At 53.3% G+C, this 19,815-nt stretch overlaps 4 protein-coding genes across 4 annotated transcripts; 1 reads left to right on the top strand and 3 right to left on the bottom strand.

Moving 5' to 3' along the window:
- Positions 1-2,959: 2,959 nt before the first annotated feature.
- On the bottom strand, positions 2,960-7,502 carry ETH_00020380 (TPR domain-containing protein, putative; the record flags this gene model as incomplete). The annotated part of the gene is made up of 9 exons (XM_013380652.1): positions 2,960-3,024; positions 3,147-3,594; positions 4,094-4,270; positions 4,616-4,719; positions 5,082-5,796; positions 5,972-6,153; positions 6,481-6,550; positions 7,087-7,229; positions 7,322-7,502. The coding sequence occupies 9 exons, from the start codon at positions 7,500-7,502 to the stop codon at positions 2,960-2,962; spliced, it is 2,085 nt and encodes a 694-aa protein (XP_013236106.1).
- Positions 7,503-8,554: 1,052 nt separating this feature from the next.
- ETH_00020375 (phosphatidylinositol N-acetylglucosaminyltransferase subunit, putative) lies at positions 8,555-10,379 on the top strand (the record flags this gene model as incomplete). Its single annotated transcript, XM_013380651.1, has 3 exons — positions 8,555-8,694; positions 9,296-9,414; positions 10,045-10,379. The coding sequence occupies 3 exons, from the start codon at positions 8,555-8,557 to the stop codon at positions 10,377-10,379; spliced, it is 594 nt and encodes a 197-aa protein (XP_013236105.1).
- Positions 10,380-10,866: 487 nt separating this feature from the next.
- ETH_00020370 (Regulator of chromosome condensation RCC1 (Precursor), related, related) lies at positions 10,867-13,842 on the bottom strand (the record flags this gene model as incomplete). Its single annotated transcript, XM_013380650.1, has 3 exons — positions 10,867-12,756; positions 13,126-13,259; positions 13,428-13,842. The coding sequence occupies 3 exons, from the start codon at positions 13,840-13,842 to the stop codon at positions 10,867-10,869; spliced, it is 2,439 nt and encodes an 812-aa protein (XP_013236104.1).
- Positions 13,843-15,073: 1,231 nt separating this feature from the next.
- ETH_00020365 (uncharacterized protein) lies at positions 15,074-16,939 on the bottom strand (the record flags this gene model as incomplete). The annotated part of the gene is made up of 3 exons (XM_013380649.1): positions 15,074-15,600; positions 15,938-16,472; positions 16,613-16,939. 3 exons carry the CDS (start codon positions 16,937-16,939, stop codon positions 15,074-15,076), a joined length of 1,389 nt encoding a protein of 462 aa, XP_013236103.1.
- Between the last annotated feature and the right edge of the window lie 2,876 nt (positions 16,940-19,815).

The raw sequence follows: 19,815 nt of genomic DNA, 5'->3' as shown, positions 1-19,815 counted from the left end.
AGAAAAGGATGACCCTTACAGGCTCCTTGCAGTGCAGGGGGTAACGCCAACCTACATTTTCGCAGGCCAGCCAGCTAGCTAGCTGAGTGGCTAGCTACCCAGCAGCAACTTCGCTGCACAGTCCTCCTGGCCACGCAGCTAGCCCACAACCACCGAAGGAACTAGCTACGCAGCTAGCTAGCTAGCCGGCTAGCCCCACACAGCTAGCCGTGCAGCCCCGCAGCTAGGCAGTGGCATAATCCGCCTCCTCTGCTGCTGGCCTCGCGAGAGCATGAGCCCCCAGCTAGCCACCAAGACGTCCCGCACAACCTAGGCTGCCGCCGCACGAGCAGCGGCCTTTGCTGTTGCATGCGTCATCAGAGGCAGCTGGCTTAGATAGCCCCCAAGTGTCTGCTAAGTTTGGGGGGCCTGCTTATCGCCTAGGTTTGGCGCGCAGTGGGCTTGGGGCGGAAGTTGAGATTCTAAATTTGAAGTGGCCACTTCACTCCAAATTCAAAAGGCTAATATGGGTCATTTCTGTGTGGGGAACTGTGTGCAGACGCATGATCTGCTGGAAGCCAGTGGGAAGAAGGCGGTGACTGTCATCCCCCAACTCATCATGCCTTTAAAGATATCCCTCAATACCCGAGATCCCGAAGTGGGCCTTTTCGCTTCGTCTTATCGCTGCGGCTGCCCAGAACTGCCTCTCTGCACTTGCTCGCCCCCAAAATCACTTTTTTGGCTGTGTTTTCTGAAGCTGCCTCTTTCTGTTTTGTTACCCTCATCAGCCTCTTGTTGGCCTCTCTTTTTCTGTTTTTTCTTTCGCTACTGCTGGGCCCGCTGGCCAATGCGCACGTCTATCTATCTGTAGACACTTCTGCATTTCTGTCTTTTCCTATTTCCTATCTTCTTGGCTTTTACGTGTCTGCTGCAGTTGCGTGGCCGCAACGGAGTTTCTGCCGACGTCGTCTACTGCTTTGCCCCTTTTCCGTTGAATCTTGCATTGCTTTCTGTCTATCCTTTTAGTTTGTGTTTCTGTTCCAAAGCCGGCTCCATAACCATTATTTTGTTCCTGCTTTCCCCTCTTTTTTCTATTTCGCGTCTCGCCCTGTGTATGCGCCTTCCGTAGGTAATGGCCACCACCCTGAAAGTCATTCAGAAGCTTCTACAAACTGGTAAGTGGGCGCGATCAGGCTTTCTAAAAGGGTACTTTTGCTTCTTTTGTGCATACTGGTCTGTTTTGCTCTGCTGACAGGGCAGACAAGACACGCTGCGGGCTGTGCAGTGCCTCTGCGCCTTCAGCATTGAAGTCTATTTGGACCCCTGACTACTTAGGTTTTCTTTTGTTCGTTTTGCCCGTTGTTAGGACCCCACGCGGGAGAAGCCCTCGTGCCTTACTACCGTCAGCTGCTACCATGTTTTAACCTCTTCATCTCGAAAAGGAACAATCTAAACAGCGCCACAGACTACGCGCAACGAAGAAGGCATGAGCCACACCACATCCATTTTTAACCCTTGGAAACAGCTGCACACACAGTCCAAGTTCACCTCCTTTTAGAGCCAATACACCGACCCCTGCACCGCAGACCTTTCTATTGGACACAGATGACCTGCCCCCAGCTGCAACTCTTCAGGACCACAGCCGTCAAGCAGCAGCAGCAGAATCGAGTGTGTCTTTCTGCTGCAGGGAGGACGTTGCTGTGTTGATTGAGGAGACCCTTAAAATGATGGAGGAGACAGGGGGTCCTGATGCCTTTATCAACATTAAATACATGGTGCCCATTTACGAGTCCCAAGTGCTCACAGGCCGATGAGAGTTACAGTTGTACACTGCGATGCTCCTTGAGTGTGAGAGAACCCACCCCTCTACTGGCCTTGTCTATCTATTGGCTCCGTCTATTTTGGGGCATTTGGCCCCTAGCCAATGCCCGTTCACTAGAAGGCCAGTATCACTGGGCTTTTCCATGCGTCGCTTGGCATTTGTGCGCACTCTGGCAATTCCCAATTTGAGCGCTCCTGTGCATTTGTTAGCCCCTCTACTTGCTGGGAACCGCTCTTAGAGGCGCAGGTCTCTAGCAGCGGGCCCTTGAGTAAGCCGCTTTCAAACTCCCTGAAAAATTTAGTACGGGAAGGAAAACGCCCTATGAGACCCTTTCCAAGCCGCGGGCCCATAATGGCGGCGCGCCTCTGTTTCAAAAGGCCTCTTTAAAGATGCACCAAAACAAAGTGGGGTAGCCTCCTCAATCCGTTTGTCTGAAGTTCGCCGTCGGCGTGGAAAGAAATAGGCACAAAGCAGGGAGAAAGAGCTTCCAGAGAGTCGCTGTAGTACGACGTGCTCTGTGCAGTGTCAGTGGGCCGTCTGCAAATGCATCTCTTCCCTTATCTCGCTTTGCACCGTGGACTTTTTCTTTCCTGTGGCAGCCTGCTGGTTTCCACTGTTTCCTACATCTCGGCTCTCTAGGTCTCTCTTTCCCGCGCTGGCTCTCTCCGCTTTGGCTCCAATCACTTTGCTCTGTTTCTGCGTCTGCCTCGATGTCTGCATCCCTAGCCTTTGTGTCTAGCTGCGCCTTTAACATCCCCGTAAATTAAATAACCACAATCAAATCAGCGAAACACAGCCGCTGCGGTAACCTCGGCCAGTCTCTGTGCGGCGGCGCAGAACAATCAGCAGCGTTAAGCTGCGACAACTGCCGCGGCAGCAGAAACTTCCCAGCCAACCGGTGCAGCAGCACATAAATGCTGCAGCAACACATGCTGCATCAACACATGATGCAGAAGTGTCGCGGCAGCAACACTCATTGCAGAAAAACAGCTGCCGCTACAATGCAGATGCGGCAGCAACTGATGGGAGCAGCAGCATAAGCTCGGCCCTTGTCTGCCACCTGAGGCTCCACTGTCTGCGGTCAATGCCCTACTATCAGATTTGTAAACCTTAGAAATAACAAGCCCAAGCTGCATTGGTGTAAGAGCTGCTGGCGTCCTACGGCATGGCAGCTCCGGCAGCACCAGTAGCCCGAGGGTCACGGCCTTTGAATGCAAAAAAGCCTGCAGCAGCAAAACACAAATAAACCCTCAGTGGCCAACACAAAGCTCTCGACGCCAGAATGTGAGAGCAAAAGAGAGCCAATTCGGTGCACAGCTTAGAGCTAAAGTCTTCCTTGTCTTACTTCCGTGTTTGGCGCATGCCACGTGCTGCTTGACGGCCTTCGACTCTGCATCAGCAGCAGCAGCAGCAGCTAGCTCAGCAGCAGCAGCAGCAGCAGCAGTGTCTGCTGCTGCCTTCTTGGCTGCTGCTTCTGCTGCAGCAACAGCCTCCGGGGAGGCTTTCCCCTTGGCTCTTTCCGCTGCAGCTGCAGCTGCATCAGCAGCAGCAGCAGCATTCCGAGCAGCAAAATTCGCAGCTTTGGCTCCGTCTGCTGCCGAGGGCAGCTCCAGGAGCAGCGGGAATCTGCTGCGTTCGGGGGGCAGCAGTAGCAGGCCACCTAGCTGCTCAACCACTGGTGCGCCCCTGCTGGGTGGCAGTGGCGGTGCTGCGGCTGTTCTTGCTGCTGCCACTGATGAATATGCAGCAACATCTTCCGCCGTGCATAAATTGCTCTCTGTGATAACCGTTAGCTGCAGCCAGAGATACAGGGGCAGAGCCACTAGCGGTAGAGACGAAATCTAACAAAATGAACGCAGAGTGTGAAAGCTGCTAAAGAGCAGTCAACGGCTTCCCAATAGACACAGAGGCCGAGAGAAGGGCAAATAACTAGGGGGCCCCCCGCGGGGCCCCCGGGGCGCGGGGGGCCCCGGGGGCCCCCCGGGGGCCCCCGTAAGCAGGGAAAATGCTGGAAGCCCAACAGCACAGCCAACAAATGCGGGGTACAATATGATAAGCGTAGAGCCAAAATAATAAAAGGCAGCAGCACGGGCGGTGAGGCAGGCGGAGACAAAAAGACATGGGAAACAAGAAATGCATAAAGAATCCTCGAGGAGGGTATCAATGTGAGCGGACCTAGGAGAGTGAGAATAGCATGGAGAATGCACGGCAGGGAAATGAAAAGATAGAGACCAACAGTAGAATGCCTGACAAGAGAGAAGCAAGCTGGTAGAAAGCCCAGCAGAAGCTCACCACATTGTTGTCTATAAGGAGACGCAGTGTCTCCAGTGTCGCCTCAGATAGGGTGTCTGGCCCATCTGCTGTGGCCTCAGTACCTTTGGAGGGCTCCTGGAGTGCCCCTAGGGTGCTGAAAAGTGCTATATCTGGAAAGAAAGTACATTTGGGGTTGGAGAGAATGCCGGGGACTTTCTGAGAAAGTGAGACAGAAAAAAACTCGGCTCGTGTTTCTTTCGATCTGATTGGTCACTGTTCTCTGCCCAGAGCGGTGAAAGGGAGGCACTGGAACGCAAGGAATTTGAAGCAGAAGATCCAGCAGCGCAGAGAGCTGCAGCAGCAGCTGGAATGCACACGGGGCAAGTTAATGCAGACACTGGAAGAGGGAGATGACGCCAAAGGGCTTCAGGAGACACATTAACAAACGCATGCATGAAGGCTTGAAAACAGAATCGGCGCAAAAAATAGATCCGTGGTCCTGAGCAGTCAAACGGAACATGAGGCATTGCAGCAGCAGCAGCAGCAACCGCCAGCATATACCTTCGCCAAATCCGAGTAAGTGCCTTTGAAGAAAACAGCGACCTGCTCTCGTCCATCGACTTTGACACAGTGTGGGGGAGACAGCTCTCCCTTGACGAGGTCTTCTGTGGCAGCAGCACCAGCGGCAGCAGCAGCAGCAGAAGCAGCGGCAGCACCAACAGGGGCAACTGAAAAGGACCAGAAGCACTAGCTGTGGCTGCAGCTAAGGCCCAGCAATGAGACTGGCAGCGCAGAAGCACTCAAGGCGCGGCAAGCACGTGCGCAGCAGATAGTAAACGCCTCAAAAGCAGCAGCAGCAAAAAAGCAGCAAAAAACAGCAAAGACGACTGCGACGGCAAGAGCAGCAGCAACAGAACAAACTCCTGGAGCAGCAGCAGCCACTAACAGAGCAGCTGCGGCTGGACACGGTGAAGAAGCACCAGCAGCACCAGGAGCGGCAGCAGCAACAACAGCAAAGATGGCTTGCCTTCAAACTTAGTGGGGTTGGGCCCCCCTTGAGTAAATCCTACAAAGAGAATTATGAGGGTTTTCAGCTGCGGCCACCTCTCCAAGATGGAAGTGAAGCGGCAGCTCAACTCATGATGTGCTGAGGCCCCCAAAATATGGAGGCAGAGTGTACCCTTCTTCAAATCGGGCAAAGCTTGATTCTGCTGCTGCTGCTGCTGTTGCAGCTGCAGCTGGTGCAGGGCTGACAGCAGCGTGAGGGGGAGAGAGCGAGTCAAAGGGAAATTGCATTCCTCAGACAAGTACTCTAGAGAGTGCGGACGGAGCCACAAAGAGGTGTCTTGGTCATCATCGCGCCACTGTATGTCCCATATGAAGCTGTTGCTGCTGTCTGCGTTGCTGCTGCTGCTGGTGCTGCTCGTGTTGCTGCTGCTGCTGCTTGTGTTGCTGCTGCTGCTTGTGTTGCTGGAGGTCTTGATGCTGGGATCATCAGCTTCTTTCGACGGGGTACAAGATGCGTTGCAAGTGCCGCTGTCCGTGCTGCTGGTGTTGCTGGTGTTGCCCTTGCTGCTGCTGCTCTTGGTTCTGACGCCCATCATTTTTCGCATCAGCCGTCGCTGCTGGATCTTGTGCAATTCCCGTTCCCGTGCTATCTCCTGCTGCAGTGACAGAGCCAAAGGGTCACCTGGCTGCACCTGCAGCAGCAATTCTGCTGCTTCTGAAGCGTCTTGAAAATCCTGCAGCAGAAGATGCAGCAGCAACGGCAGCTGGAAAAAGTAGAGAGGAAGTTGCTGCCCGCGCAGCTGGTGTGCAACAATCCCCGCAGAAGCACCAGCAGCCACACTACGGACAGCAGTCCCAAGACCAGTCACAGCAGCAGCACATCCACCCGCAGCAGCAGCATAAGATTACATTGACCATAAGATGCGCCTTGGCAAGCCTGTAGAGCGCCTTGGGGTGCGTCTTCTTCAGCTGCAACGCTCTGGTGCAGTGATGAATGGCTGTGTGAGCTTCTCCAGTTTTGAGTGCAGCTGCAGCCAAATTGAGGTGTAACGGCAGCTCCAGGGGAATGAGTTCCTGGCCCATGTGGGGCCCTGGGAGAGCAGAAGAAACCAGAAACAAAAAAGACAAAAGTAATCGATGCCCGTGAGGGCAGCGCATGCAGCAGCTGTCTATACACCACAAGGCTCGTCAAAAGCAGCAGCAGCACTTGTCCCACACAAACACAAACAGGCAACAACCCACGTGCCCTTGCTGCAGCGCCATTAGTAGCAGGCAAGGGCGCAGCCAAAGACAAGAGCTGCAAGGCAGCAGCGCATGCAGAGACGGGCAGCAGAAGCAGCAGCAGCTAACGAATGCACAACACCAGCCATTTGTCCTCAAGCCTAAACCCTGGTGCCCTAAAGGACGCAGCAGCTAACCTCGGCAGGCGAGTGAGAAGCAAATCTTGAGCGACAGCTGCCATTCTCTGATTGCTTCGTCGACTTGGCCCTGAAAGCAGCAGCAGCAGCAGCACCGCCAGCAGCGGCAGCAGTCAAAGCAGCATGCTGGCAGCAGCGAGAAACAGCTGCAATGCCACCAGCAGAAGCAGTACACCAGCAACAGCAGAAGCACCACAAACGCCACAAACGCCTGTACGGCTAACCGCAGCAGCAGCTGCGAAAAGCAAATCCGCAGCTGCACCTGCAAATGTGACTGGTGTCGCAACAAGAGCAGCAACACAGCGGCAGCAGCAGCAGCAGCAGCAGCAAGAACTTGCCTGCTTCCAGAGTTCGTTCCCCTTCTCCTTCTTTTCCTCGACTTCCCGGAGCTTCTCAGCGATCTCTGCAGTATTTCAAAAGAAATAAAACCGAAGGTGCCGAAATGCAGCAAAAACACAGCAAAGAGATGAACTGCTTCAACGGGATTGACCCTGTGGCAGCGGCAGCAGCCGCTGCAGTAGATGCAGCTGCTGAGATGGGGCGACTCTGAACTGTACACATAGCTATTCTAAGGCTTCCCCTGCGGCCAGCCTCTTTATATCCTACTATATTTCTACATCTTTTCCCCTTTTCTGCTTTTTCTGCAGCCCCTTTTCTTCGGCTGCGTCTGCCTCCAGTCTTCTCCGGCTCCACCTGGAGTGTCTGGAGTGTCAGCACCACCTTCACTGCTACTACGCCTCTCTCCCTTTCTGCTCGACTCCAGCCGCAGCAGCAGCAACATAGCTACATTTGGCCAGCAGCAAACAGCGTTCTACCAGCAGCAGCATCAGCAATGGCGAACCTCTTTCCTGCTCCATTGCCATTTCTTTGACCTCAGGGGGTGGGGGCGGGAACGGTTTCGTGTATTGGCCTCCCAATCCTGCATCTTCCCCTGCTGCTCCTGTTGCTGCTGCGGAGCCGCTCTCGTCGGCTTGCGCTGCTGCTACCGCCGAACCGACCTTCTCAGGAAGTGTCTCTGCCATCTTCAAGATTTATAGGAAGCAAGGAGCCTCAAGTGAGCTCACTGCTAGGTGCTTAGCAAAAATGCGGAGGAACAGCCGTAGCAACAGCAGCAGTGTGTACAGCAGCAGCATCAGGAGCTGGCGCTGCTGCCGCAGGGGGCCCCGTGCCGAACCAGCAACACCAACGGCGGGCTGTGTTTCTTCTTTACTTTATGAGTCATTATTTCCCAGGAAATACTTTTCAATATTGAATTTACTCTTCATTTTTACTTTGACCATGCCGTGTGGGTGTGTCAAACCGAGCGCCCTTCACTAGGACGCGAGGGGCCCCTGTTGCTGCACCCTCTCTCCAGTTTCTATCCAGGGGCAACAGAGCAGGCGGCTCAACGGCACTCTTAGACTGCAGAAGGGCCTCCTATCTGTGCGTGAAAGCAGCCCAGCCTCTGAAAGCTGGCTGCATCACCTCAGACAAGGGTCCCTATATAGGGGCCCCGTTTCCGGCTAAGGCCCCTCCGCAAAGTATGTTCAAGTAGGCAGAGACTTCTTACCCGAGGCAGTTCCCAGGAAATCTGAAGCCCATAAACGGGCCCTCACTTCTGCTGGGACCTCTCGTTTTCACTGGCGCCCCCCCGGCCCAGAGGGGGCCTCCGACTTGACAGGCGACGCACGGGCCCTAGAGATATCCCCATGCCTAAACCAGGGCTCTAAAGCTTGGCGTAGCGCGTACAGGGACCCCCTGGCCGTTGGAGAGCCTCGCTTGAAGACAGTGTCTTCGGCAGTGTCTTCAGTTTTATTAAGTCTGGGTGTGTCTGCCGCGGCTCTTGTGTGTCTTTGTGCCCCCACTACCTGCACAGCTCCCCACATATAGCCGCATTTGCCTTTCTGGGCGCTGCTGTTTCTGCGTCTTTGAGTGGCCGCCTCTGCCTCTCCTTGGGCTCGCCTGGGGGGCCCCGTTTGCCTCTGCGTGTTGCTGCCCCCCCACTCGCCTTCAGCCATATTCGCACATTTGTCTTAATAGCAGCTGCCGTCGGTGCCTCTGTCGCTCTCTGAGCGCCGAACTCCGCTTCTTGACAATGGGTGACTCGACCTCCACAGAGGTGAACGGCTTTGTGGGCTGGCTGACTTCCTTTGTGGCTTTCTTCGCCTACTTCTTCTGGTCCCTCAGCAGCAGAGAGCAGCTCGAGAGGCTCGGCATCAGCTACTACCCGGACAGGCAAGCGGTCCAGACGGCGACACAACTGAACCCCCCATGACAAGTCAAACCTCTTGAGCGCACCTGTGCTGCTGGCTTTGTTGGGTCTAGTGGGTTGCTGCAGCTGCGGCTGTGGCTGCAGCTGCCTCCCCTTTGCCGCGTATTGGGCTTCTGTGTCTTCTGCAAAGGCCCTGTCTGCCCATCTGCGTCAGTCTTCTGCGATGGCCTCCGTGTCAGCATGTCTGGCTTTGCGCGTCTCGTCTACACTCGCCTCTTGGCCTCCCTTCTTGGCCGCTCCAGCTTCTGTTGCTCCTTTCTACTCTCTCCCCTCAACCCTATAGATCGCAGCTGACGCGATCTCACTGCCTATTTTCGCATGCGGGCAGACGAGACGTGTACCTGTATATGGCATCAGAATCTGTCGTTGTGCGCTGCTGCTTGCTGGAGGCTTTTGTGGCAGCTTACAGAGTTGCTGCCTACAATGTTGACCGCCTGTAGGTGTTTCCGGTCTCAACTCATCTGCATGCGCAGGCCTCTGCGTGCTGTGTGGGCCCGTGGCTGTCTGCGGTGTCTGGGCTGAGTAGTTGTGCTATGCTGTTGCTGCGCTTTGCGCATGCTTCAGGTACTGGGCGCTGTCGCTGCCTGTGTTGCTGCTGGTCGTGCTAGCTGTTGTCTTCTTCGGCTATGTCTTAATCAACATGTTGTACTCCCCGCCTCCTGACGACATGCGGCAGTTCACAGGCAAGGGGAACAAAAATGCAACTGAGAGAACAAGCAGAAAGCACAGACAGTACACCGTAAAGTTCAAAGAGCTCGAGCGACAGCTCCACCTCCCCTAGTTGGGAGCGGTAGACGCTAGCTACTGCATCTGACCGGCTGTTTGCAAAGGTGCTCTGGCGTGTCAGTGCAGCATCCATGCACCTAGGAAGCCAATGCAAGGTGCATATGCCATGTGCCGGTGCAGACTTGAACATATATATATATATATACATATATGTATTTTAGATAGTACGCAGAGTTGAACTGCGATGGAAGAATTTGTGGTCGTTTGGTGTACCTTGCTCTGTGCACAAAGTAGCATTGCCTGTTCCTCTCTTGCACTTTATGCGCGGCAGCTTTCGCTTGTTTACATGCCCAAGTCTCTAGTTAGGTGTGCCGCTGCACATTTCACCACCTTCCAGAGGTGTGAAACAACCGCACATCACTTAGGGTTTTTGGCTCTGAAGGTTGTGGCGTGCGGATGCAACTGTTCTGTAGCTCCCTCAGTCTATTTCGCTGCCTTGTGCCGTGTCATCTAGACCGAGCCCTAGAATGTAGACCCATAGAACGAACTTTCTCGATTGGGCATGCGGCCTTCGTTGTGATTTACAGACAGTCGAGCCAGGGCGCCTTCCCCAGAAGCCGAGCGTTCGCTCCAGCTGATGGCTGGCGCGTCTGCTGTCGCAGTGGCATCAGCGGCCGCAGCAGCAGCAAGAGGTCACCCCCAACAGGTCAACTGCCAGGACCACATCCAGAAGCCCGTTGTGAACTTGCTGCAGCGGCACCAGCAGCAGCAGCACCACCACAGGCATACCGGCACAATAGGCGACATCCCTCTTGCACTTGTCTCGCGGGTGTTATTCCCCTTAAACCCAAACTTGGAGGGCAGACCTGCAGTCCTCGGGGGCCCTCCGTTCTACTACGAGCCGCTCAAGCCCAAGCCCTGAAGCCAGAGGCGTACCCACGTCTCTGAAGAGCCCAAACGTCAAGATTGACGTCTGTACTCAACCTATCGGGCCCCGAACGACGTACGCCCTTGCGGTTGGGGCCTGTACAATTGGTAATAGTGCCATAGTTGGGCCCACTGCGGCGTAGTTTGTAGGAATTCTAGCGACAGCAGGGTAGCCTGGGGCCTATGCGCACGTAGGGCCTCCAGTAGCACTGCACAGCAGGCAACGTGTACCCTTTGCGGCACGGGTGCCGCGCCATCCGACGAAAACGACACTAAAAGGGGGCCTCACCGAAAGGCCTTCTTTTTTTCTTTACAAATTTAATATATTGGCAAGACTTAAGGGATTTGCTTACAGATATACTACGATAACGGGTGCTGATGCAGTGTATACTCCTGTAGCGGTTGCTACTGTAGCAAAGATGTTGCTGAAGGACGTCCGTATATTGCTGGGGACCGCGTTTTGAAGGCTCCAGAGCTGTTCCTCAGGGACTTCTGTTGTAGCTGCTGCTTCTGCTGTTGCAGATTCTCTCCCAGTACGATATCTCCAGCAGCAGCAAACTGTGCGTTTCTCCTGCGGCAATATCCTTCACTGTTACTCTTTCAATGGATCTCCACACGCCATCTGTACCCAATTCCCCGCGTGTTCCGATGGGCGGGTCGTCGTCTGTCGGGATCGTGTACGAGCGGCTTGCGCTGCTCCGGCGTACGGAGCCAAATACACTTAACTCGCCTTTGCGTCTTTGAGCTTCGAGCTGGTTGCGGGCGCTGGTATTACAGACTCCGCCGCCTCTGCTGCTGCTGCGTGAACTGAAAGGTTGGCCTCCGCTCTTGCTGGATAGTGAAGCTTGCCTGCTGTATCTGTTCGAAGCAGCAGAGTTGGCCTGTTTTCGTAGAACAGATATGGGAAGCCGTCGGCTGCCTACAGAGAAAAGTGGAGACCGTTTATTTGTTTCCGTACAGCTTTTTGACCTTAGAGGTTCCCCCTTGCCTTTTGTTTGTGGAGGTGTTACTTCCATGGAATGTGGGCTGGAAGACAAGCAGGCTTCATCTGCTCTGTTTTTTGCGGCTGCCGTTGTCCCTGTATGTTCTCTAGAGCCCTTTTTAGCGGTCTTGTCGCCTGTCCCTTCTGCTCGTTTTGCCTGTCTCTCCCCTACCTCTGTATCCCTCCCTCCTAGAGAGTCCAGTCGCGTGAGCAGCCGGGAAAGATATGCCTTCAATGGGCTTTGTTGCTCTGGTTCTCCCGCCTCATTTGCAGCACTCCTGCGGATTTGACCAGCAGGCCCAGCCACTGTACTTGGTGCTGCTGCAAGAAATGAGCGTTTGCGATAGTTCCGCAGGATCTGAAGAGGAGTCCGAAGCCGTTGTGAGAAAAAAAGGTGCCCCTTAATACGTTGGGTCACTGCTGCATCTGTTGCCTGCAGTGAAGCATCTGCAGCTCCTTTTCCGCTGTTGCTGCTGTCCCCACTACAGTTGCTGTTGCTGCCTCCAAAACTGGCAGCAGTAAAAGCTAGTGGAGGTGTCCAGGTGTTCTGAAGAGCACTGTACGCAAGTGCCTCAAGATCAATTCGCTTTGGAAGCTTGATTCTCTTTCTCCCTGTTTCCTGTCTCTGTTGAGGAGATAGGGGAATCTGCTGCTGCTCATTGCTGCCCCATGCATATAGCTGTATGGGCAACACGCAGGCGTGCTGTTCCAGATTTGATCTGTCAGGACGGAGATGGGACCCTGAGTGGCCTCCATACTTACCAAAAGAGGCCGAAGGACAATGAGGAAGACTGTCGGAGGAGACTGCTGAGCTGAAAAGGTCTGTAAAAGGGAAACTGCCCTCAGCAGACCCGCTGAATCCACAACTAAAAGTATTGCGCCGCGGCGGAGGCAACAAATTCCTCAAAGGTGCCTGAAGGGGAAAAGAACGTAGTGAGAGACTCCTGCACGGGTCTTCTTTTCTGGAAAAGCTGGAGCAGCGAATCGCCTCAGCCGCCTCTGAGACAGTTATCTCCCTCAATACCGTTCTTGTCCAGCCACCGTCCCCCGCTGTTTTTTCTTCTGCATTTGAAGACGTGCTTGACGTCTTATCAATGGAAACAAAGGAAGGACCCGTCTGAACAAAGCAGAGCGGAGGCACCCACGGGGGCCGTCCATGCGGACCACTTGTCTTCTCTGACCAGTCTAATGAGGCGCTTTTGCTAGTAGCCTCCAGCGGGGGCGGTAGAGAGGCGAAGGACGACGACGTGGAGGAGCTGCGAGAACGTTCATCCTCGGAAGAGTGACTGGAGGGGTAAAATGAGACGCCGGCAATCGTAAAGGCGAGGCCAAGGGCCAATCTGTGGATCTGAATGTAGGAGGGGCGTTTTGGGTCCTGCAAGAATGGTAACTGAGACAGCAAACGGCACAGAAAAGTACCGAAAACGTTGCGACACAGCAGAGACTGGCACTTGAGAAGTTGCGCAAGCTGATTACTTGTGTCGGCCTCCCGTTGCTTCTCAGCGGCCGCTCTGAATATGTTGGCTACTTTGTGAAACATTCTGTTGCCCTTTGAGTGTGCAGACGCTCCCTTCGTCAGCGGTCTGCGGTTTGCGCACTGTCCACTTTGTTACCACGTATGTAAAGTCCCTGAGGCTGCGCTTCCCTTGCCTCCTTCAGTGTTTCTACATGAGTTAGTGCGTACTCTTCTCCTTCCACTGCATTGCATTCCTGCCAAACTCGTATTTTCAGTTTCTATCAGCCCTTTTGACTTCCTCACCTCTATAGGTTTCACAACATTGCGGATTGAGTTCAGACCCAGCTGTCCCTCAGACCCTCTACCCCACATCAGTAGTTTGTCTCCCGACTGAGAGTAAGCGCTCTTGCTCTCCTGTTGCTCTTGCTGTGGTGCAGCTGCAAATACACCCCAAAGCACCACATCTGGCAGCTATTAAAGGATACGGCATGCCTTTCAGTGGTGAACAGGCAGGGTTATAACGTTTAGCTTGAATGGATCCGCATATCTTAAATGAAATGAGGCTCTTCAGGGACACTGAAAGCCCGTGAGCTGCCATTCCTCACGGAGTTTGCGCTCCGTACGCTTCTTTTTCTGGGTTTGTTGAGCTAGCTTGGCCCTGTACTGCTGAAGAGGTCTTGAGAAGAAAAGTTTCGAAGGACGTCCCAGCTTTTTCCCTTCTTTTTTATTTTTCCCCTCCCTCACGACAGCACTTGAAAGTGTAGACTTATGTTTCTGGCTCTTCCAGTCCAGCTGCTGCAGAAGTTGCTGCAGCAACTGCTCCTCGCTGCTCCTGTCCGCAGCACAGATTGCAGCGCAGTGGGTACCGCCGCACACAACGCGTGTAGCAAAACTCCCCAAGCCCTTCAGTAGCTGAGGGCCACAGAGGTGGTGCGTCTTCGTGGGCATCTGGCGGCCGCGCCAAAGCCACTGCTGAATTGGCAAGTGATGGGACAGCACAAAACGCCTGGCTGCGTCCATACGTGCTACTGCAACATGAATTTTTTTGTGCTTGCAAAGGCTTAAATGCAGCGGCAGATGTACGAGCACAGAGCGAGAAACGTATTCACACGTCTGTGTAGCTGTGGGCTTACTTGTTGATACTTCTGTAAGCGTGCGCCAAAGAGCATGTGACAGCGCTAATGCATGCACTCATACGTTAGTAACGGCATGATAGCATTGCAGATCGTTCATAGTTCAGACAGGTAAAACCTTCATAGCATATGAAGGCATCCAATAATGTTCATGGAGCACTACTGGACGCGCAAAATTTTGCAAATGCCACTTCAAAGATAGACAGCAGGATTTGAGTTACGAGGTTACTTGTCCACTCTTGTTTTCAAAAGGCGTATTGTGAGGCTGCATTCCGTACTGCTTTCAGCTTGCGTGTTTCCCAAGAGCCAACGAGGGCGGGGCCCCAAACATAAACTTGACCCTCATCAGAAAGGCAAGCACTGTGCCACCGTCCAAGACACACCTGACACACAATGCAAGCACAAGTAGCAGCAGTCGAACAAGCAGTTACAGAAGCAGTGGAAGACGCAGGCTAAAATGATGCGGAGGGTCCAGCAGCCACTGAAGCCACTAGCAATGTAAGGGGTTCAAAAGGTGCGGCCACTGGCAGGCACAACACCAAAAGCATGGACTTTTGCGGCCTACAGCAGCAACAGTGGCACCTCTTGCATGAAACGCAGATACGTCTCCATTAGCAGCTATAATGAAAAGACGTGCCTGCACAACTCCAGTGGCGAAGGGAAACCGGACACGAGAGGGCCTGAAGGGACTGAGGCTCCGACAGGAAGTTTCTCTACCCAGCTGTCCAAACTGCAGCAGGAATAAAAGAAAACAGAAACAATGAAGAGCACCACCTGAACCGACACAAAGAGAAGAATTTGCAAGGGGAGAGCTAACACGCGAAACAGCAATCACCCTGCAAGCAGCAGAGGAAACGGCAGTCGCTGAGGATGGCAGGTGCCTTGCCGCAGCAATGATCAGCCGCGATAGAAGGAGAAAAAATCCATCCCAGTACTCGAGAGAGGCATCAGTGCAAACGACCAGCCGACGAAAGAAATAATAACCGCACGATAAGGGCACCTTCAGAAACCGCTATAAGGCAAAGCCATCAGCTGCGCTTGCAACAAATTCAGTTGCAGCGGCAGCGGACAGGCAAATTCTCTTCAACTGTTAGGAAAGAAACGGTGAAGGTGAATTTTTACCTCATTGTTGCCCCAAGTAAACAACTGATCTCTGCAATCAATACAAGCTGAATGCCTGCAGCGGAAAGCCAAAAAAGCACTTGCTTCTGAAGTTCCGGCCAGGCTCCAGCTGCAGCAGGTGCGAAGACCGCTGTACGTCCACTCGGGCGAACAGAATGTAGCAGTTGGGGAAGCACGAAATTAGACATTCTTGGATGCGGCAACGGAGCAACCAGAGAGTAAATAGAGGTTCGCGGCTCGAGAATGCAGAATGTGCTGGCTTCAAGGCTGTGAAGAAAGTGCAGTCTGTTGGTGGCCCCTACTGCCGCGGCAGCAGCTACTACAGACCTGTAACCAGCAGCAACAGCCGCAATTGGAGGTTTCAGGCCCTTGTACATTGTCCGGTCTTCTATCGGCATCCTTTGGGGCAGTGCAGCAAAAAGAAGCGGCTGTTGTGGAGCTGAAAAGAGGCCTAGCTGACCTTCAGCATTGCTGCCACAAACCCACATGGAGCCATCTCGGCAGAGAAATATGCTATGTTCCCCTGCAGCAGCAACATAAGCAATTGAAGACGCGAAAAGAACACCTACTAAACAACGTGTGAGACCACGTAGCAGCTTACTGTGCTCCGTCGGAGTCAACAGGAACTGCAGCGGCCGTGGCAGACATAGCCCAGCATAGGCAGAATCAATCTCAGTTGGACCGCAGTCAACACCCGTAGGAGTAAAAGCAACGAGCGGGAGCAACGTAGCTGCAAATCTAGCGGCACCTTGGCAAAGCGCTACACGAGGGTATTTAACAGCCATGCTGCCAGTCGAAGCAACAAACGCAGCAACGGTATCAACGCGAAACTGAAAGAACACGCAGCAGCTTCTTCTCACCGCCCAAGGCAACGGCTTGTACTTTGTGTTCTCCACCGAACATAGGGAGGATTGACGGCCTCCACAGGGATGTAGGCAGGCGCTGTTTGCGCATAGCTGCTGCCACTGCTGCCTTGACGCTCCTGCTTTTCTTGCGGCTACTCTGAAACAGATTTTGCTGTTGTTGCTGCAGTGGCGCTGCGGAGTTATCCAAGTCACCTGCAGGAGCGATTCCTAGTTGGCCGCAGCTGTTGCTTCCCCATACATAAAGCCCGCCCTCCTCCATAACCGCTGCTGAGTGCTGCGCTCCGCAATACACCCTAATCACGTTGGGCTGATCCTGCTCTGGCTGCTGCTGACGCTGCTGCTCCTGATGGCATGCTTTGGACCAGCCGGCATTCTCAAGACGTCTCCAACGGCAGCCATTTTCAGAAGCGTCTCTCAATGCCTCCAGCAGCAACTCTCGCGCTACCCATGGATGAGGAGCCCTTGGGGAACCCCATCCACCCACTGTGATCCTCCTCAGAACACCCGCTTTTCCAGTCCGTACATTCATCTGAGCCACGCGCACAGCCACGCACACCCCAATAACCACATGGTAGACATCTGACCTTCAAGACCTCTTAGGACTTCAACAGCACACCCGCAGTGACATGAAAAAGCACAGGAGTTTCAAGCGACCCATACTTTCCTGACCTCAAAAGGCGTTTCCACGGTAAACGAAGAACAAGCAGACGTGGCTCCTGGAAAGTTATTAACGGCGACGTCGTTTCTCCTTGTCACTTGTCCTTTCGTCCCTTCTAACAGTGCTAGTGCTTCTCTATTCGGGAGATGTGAGGGTGATATGGATGCGGTAAATTCTAGTGCCTCTGTTGCTGTTACCGTCGTGTTTAAAGAAGAAGCGCCAGTCTGCCGTGCCAGGAACAAAGCTCCGCCGGTGCTGCTGCTGTCAAGTCTTCCTTCGAAACCTTCGAAGGGCCTGTCACGTGCAGTGCAGCCTGAGGGATATGGGAGGAACTGCATGTCTTTCCCAAGATTTAGCAGATTGTTGCATACGCGAGAGACGGCTGCCGCTTCCTTTGCTGCTACATACCACAAGTCAGCTGCAGCTCTGCACGGTCCAGATTCATCTAAATTTCTGTTTTTCTCCAAGGTTGAAGAATTACATGTGTATCCCCTCTCTTTATTGTTGCTGTTGCTGCCGCTTCTTTTAATTGCGGCGAAAGGGGAACTTCGCTGATCGGAGAAGCTTTGACTTTTCCCTCTATCTTTGTTGGTCCAGCCCCTTGAAGCTCCTCCCCGTTTTTTGTCCTCTTCCAAAGAAGTGGTTGGGGTGGGCAGCAGGAGATAGACAGCATTTGCATGTAGCTTAAGCGGGTGCGCAAGCTGTCCGCTTTCGTTGCTGCCTAGAGAAACACAAAAGTGAACAAGACGCAGGAACAGGGTATAAAGCCGTTTGGCCAAACAGAGACCGGCGCTAAGACGTGCAAACGAAAAACCCACAAGCCCAAATACACAAATTTTCGCAAGATCTGTGTACTGGAATTCCGGCCTGTGGTACTGAAATACTTTTCAAGGTTAATGTGCATAGTAAGTTGATGTCACAGTGTCCCATGGGCAGTTCTGTATGCTGTGCTGAAAGCCTAGCCGCTCTAGTGTCCCGCAGCAGATACAAATATTTGTATTTCTAAGCCATACCGCAGGCTACAATGATCGTCTGAGACCTCCACCGATAGCTCACAGAACCTGAGAATGCTCTGGGGCACTTCGGAGGCCTGACGGACTGTACTGTGGGTTTCACTGGACTCTCTTCGTCATGCACTCCATCATTAAGCCTTGAAACCCCTGAACCCTTCATCCTCGAAGGAGATCAAGGGCGGCGCACAAACCACTGAGTCCTAAGTTAGAATGGAACTGAAATAGCGTAGCAGGGAGGAACTGTAACCAGTCTGAACGCTGCAGTTTCGCTCCAAGGGGGCGGCAGCAACACGAGCGGTTCCGAAGCCTCCAGCACTCACACTTCCTGCTTTTTAACTAGGAGTGAAGCGGTGTGTGTATATCCTGTAAGGGCCGTAGCGTGGCTGTTGGTCTTGGGGTTTGCTTTGACCCTCACGAGCTCCTCATGTGCCTGACGCTTCCTTCCCTTCGTGATGCGTTGTTTTCCATTTTACCTGTTGCAATGCCTCGTCAACAAAACAACAGCTACTACTGCCGGAGACATAAGAATGGTCCTTGAGGCTGCCTTTGTCCCCTCAAGAAGTGATAGCCGGAAGCGTCGGCACTGAAGTCCTGTGCTCAACTCTCGGCACACCTGCTATTTGCTCTCCTAGCATTCAAGATACACCTTTTTAATTCCACATAAGGGAAAATATGGCGTCTTGTTTAATGTCTTCATCTTGATCCTAGCGACGCCGGACCAGTGGACAGTGGACCAGTGGCCTGCTCCGGAGTCACTGGCGTCGATTTGCTAATGCTAGATCTACCTCCGCAAACCCAACAACGCGAACCCGGATTTTCTACACAAAAGGTACCTTAGACAAAAATATTTAGCCAAGGAAGTCGAATAAAGATCAAATTGCCGTACTGTGTTCCTGAAACGCGCACTCGTGGCGCGACACTGCTGTATTGCTCAACACAAACTGGCACACATCGATGCGATTACTGCCTGGCTCTGATGCATCACATATTTTTTATCTCAATAAAAGGATTTATGTCCTCTTGACTCAAGCCTGCATAGCTGTCGGACACTCGCAAGTGCTAGTGGAAATGGCCGAACACTCCAACTACCGGAATAAGGCCGGCCGAAACTCTATCACCCCCCTGTCTCAGTAAGAAATTCCTACACACACAAGTGGTAGTCCCGAAGACGAGACGTTGACTTTAATAGCTATCGTAAAAGGCTACAAAACTGGCGCGTGCTCGCAAGAGACACGGAAGTCCCTGTTTTCGTTGCTCTTAGTGGTGCCGCTCTACACCTGCTTGCGGCTATTGCACATCAGTGGTACCTGCCAATTGTGACGGACGGCAAACTTGAATAACACCTAGCACTAGGTCCCTGACTGGCCATTGGCCTACTCTTCCGAGATACTCTGTGGATGCCTATGAAAACGGGACCTCTCCGTAGGCTACGCGTCTTTTCAATACAAAACGCATACGCTGCAGCGGTCGTCCCCTGCTACGTCATCACCAGCAGCCCTACAACGTATAGTAGCTGCAGCCTCAGATGCTGCAAGCCCCGCTTGTCTGTATTACTGGCGCAGTGCGGCTCTCCTATTCCCGCCTATCATATAGTGAGTTAGAGAAACAGGCGTACTGTTTTCTGCGTATTCGGCTTCCGGGAAGTAAGTAATGAAGGCAAATGGGGAATGCAAGTGATGAAGGCATTGGAATTGGCAGCCTGCAGTACACAGCAGCCGTTGCTGCGTGGTGTGCCTGCGGAACAAATTACTCTGCTGCTCCTTTCCACACCCCTTTCCACGTCTCAATCGAGAGTCACGAACACGCCGCCTGTGCCACCTCTGCTGCTGCTGCAGCATAAAATACTTGAAAAGCACGAACCCGGCGGACGTGAAGTGGGAATTAAAGTGTCACCAAGTGGTCTTACACACCTGATATATCTTGATTAATTGCAGCTCTCCACTCCAAACGTCCAACACCACCTTAATAGCAACGGCGGCTCCTTCTACAGCTGCTGCTGCCCTTACTGCAGCCGCGGCATCTGGGGAGGCAGCAACTCATGATGCCGGTCCCGATGCACTCACTGGGCCGCATTAAACCATACAGCAAGCAATGGAGAAAAAGAGTCACAGGACGACAAACGAAATGGCTTAACGCAACAAGAACTCCATCAGGGGCCATCCCAACAGTGCCTAGAGGTCCCTATTCGGGGAGACACTATC

The sequence above is a fragment of the Eimeria tenella genome, genomic scaffold (assembly GCF_000499545.2).
Source record: "Eimeria tenella Houghton genomic scaffold, Eth_scaff76, whole genome shotgun sequence".
NCBI classification, from domain to species: Eukaryota; Apicomplexa; class Conoidasida; order Eucoccidiorida; family Eimeriidae; genus Eimeria; species Eimeria tenella.
Note: the sequence above shows the minus strand (reverse complement) of the source record. Positions and strands in the feature narration are given on the sequence as shown.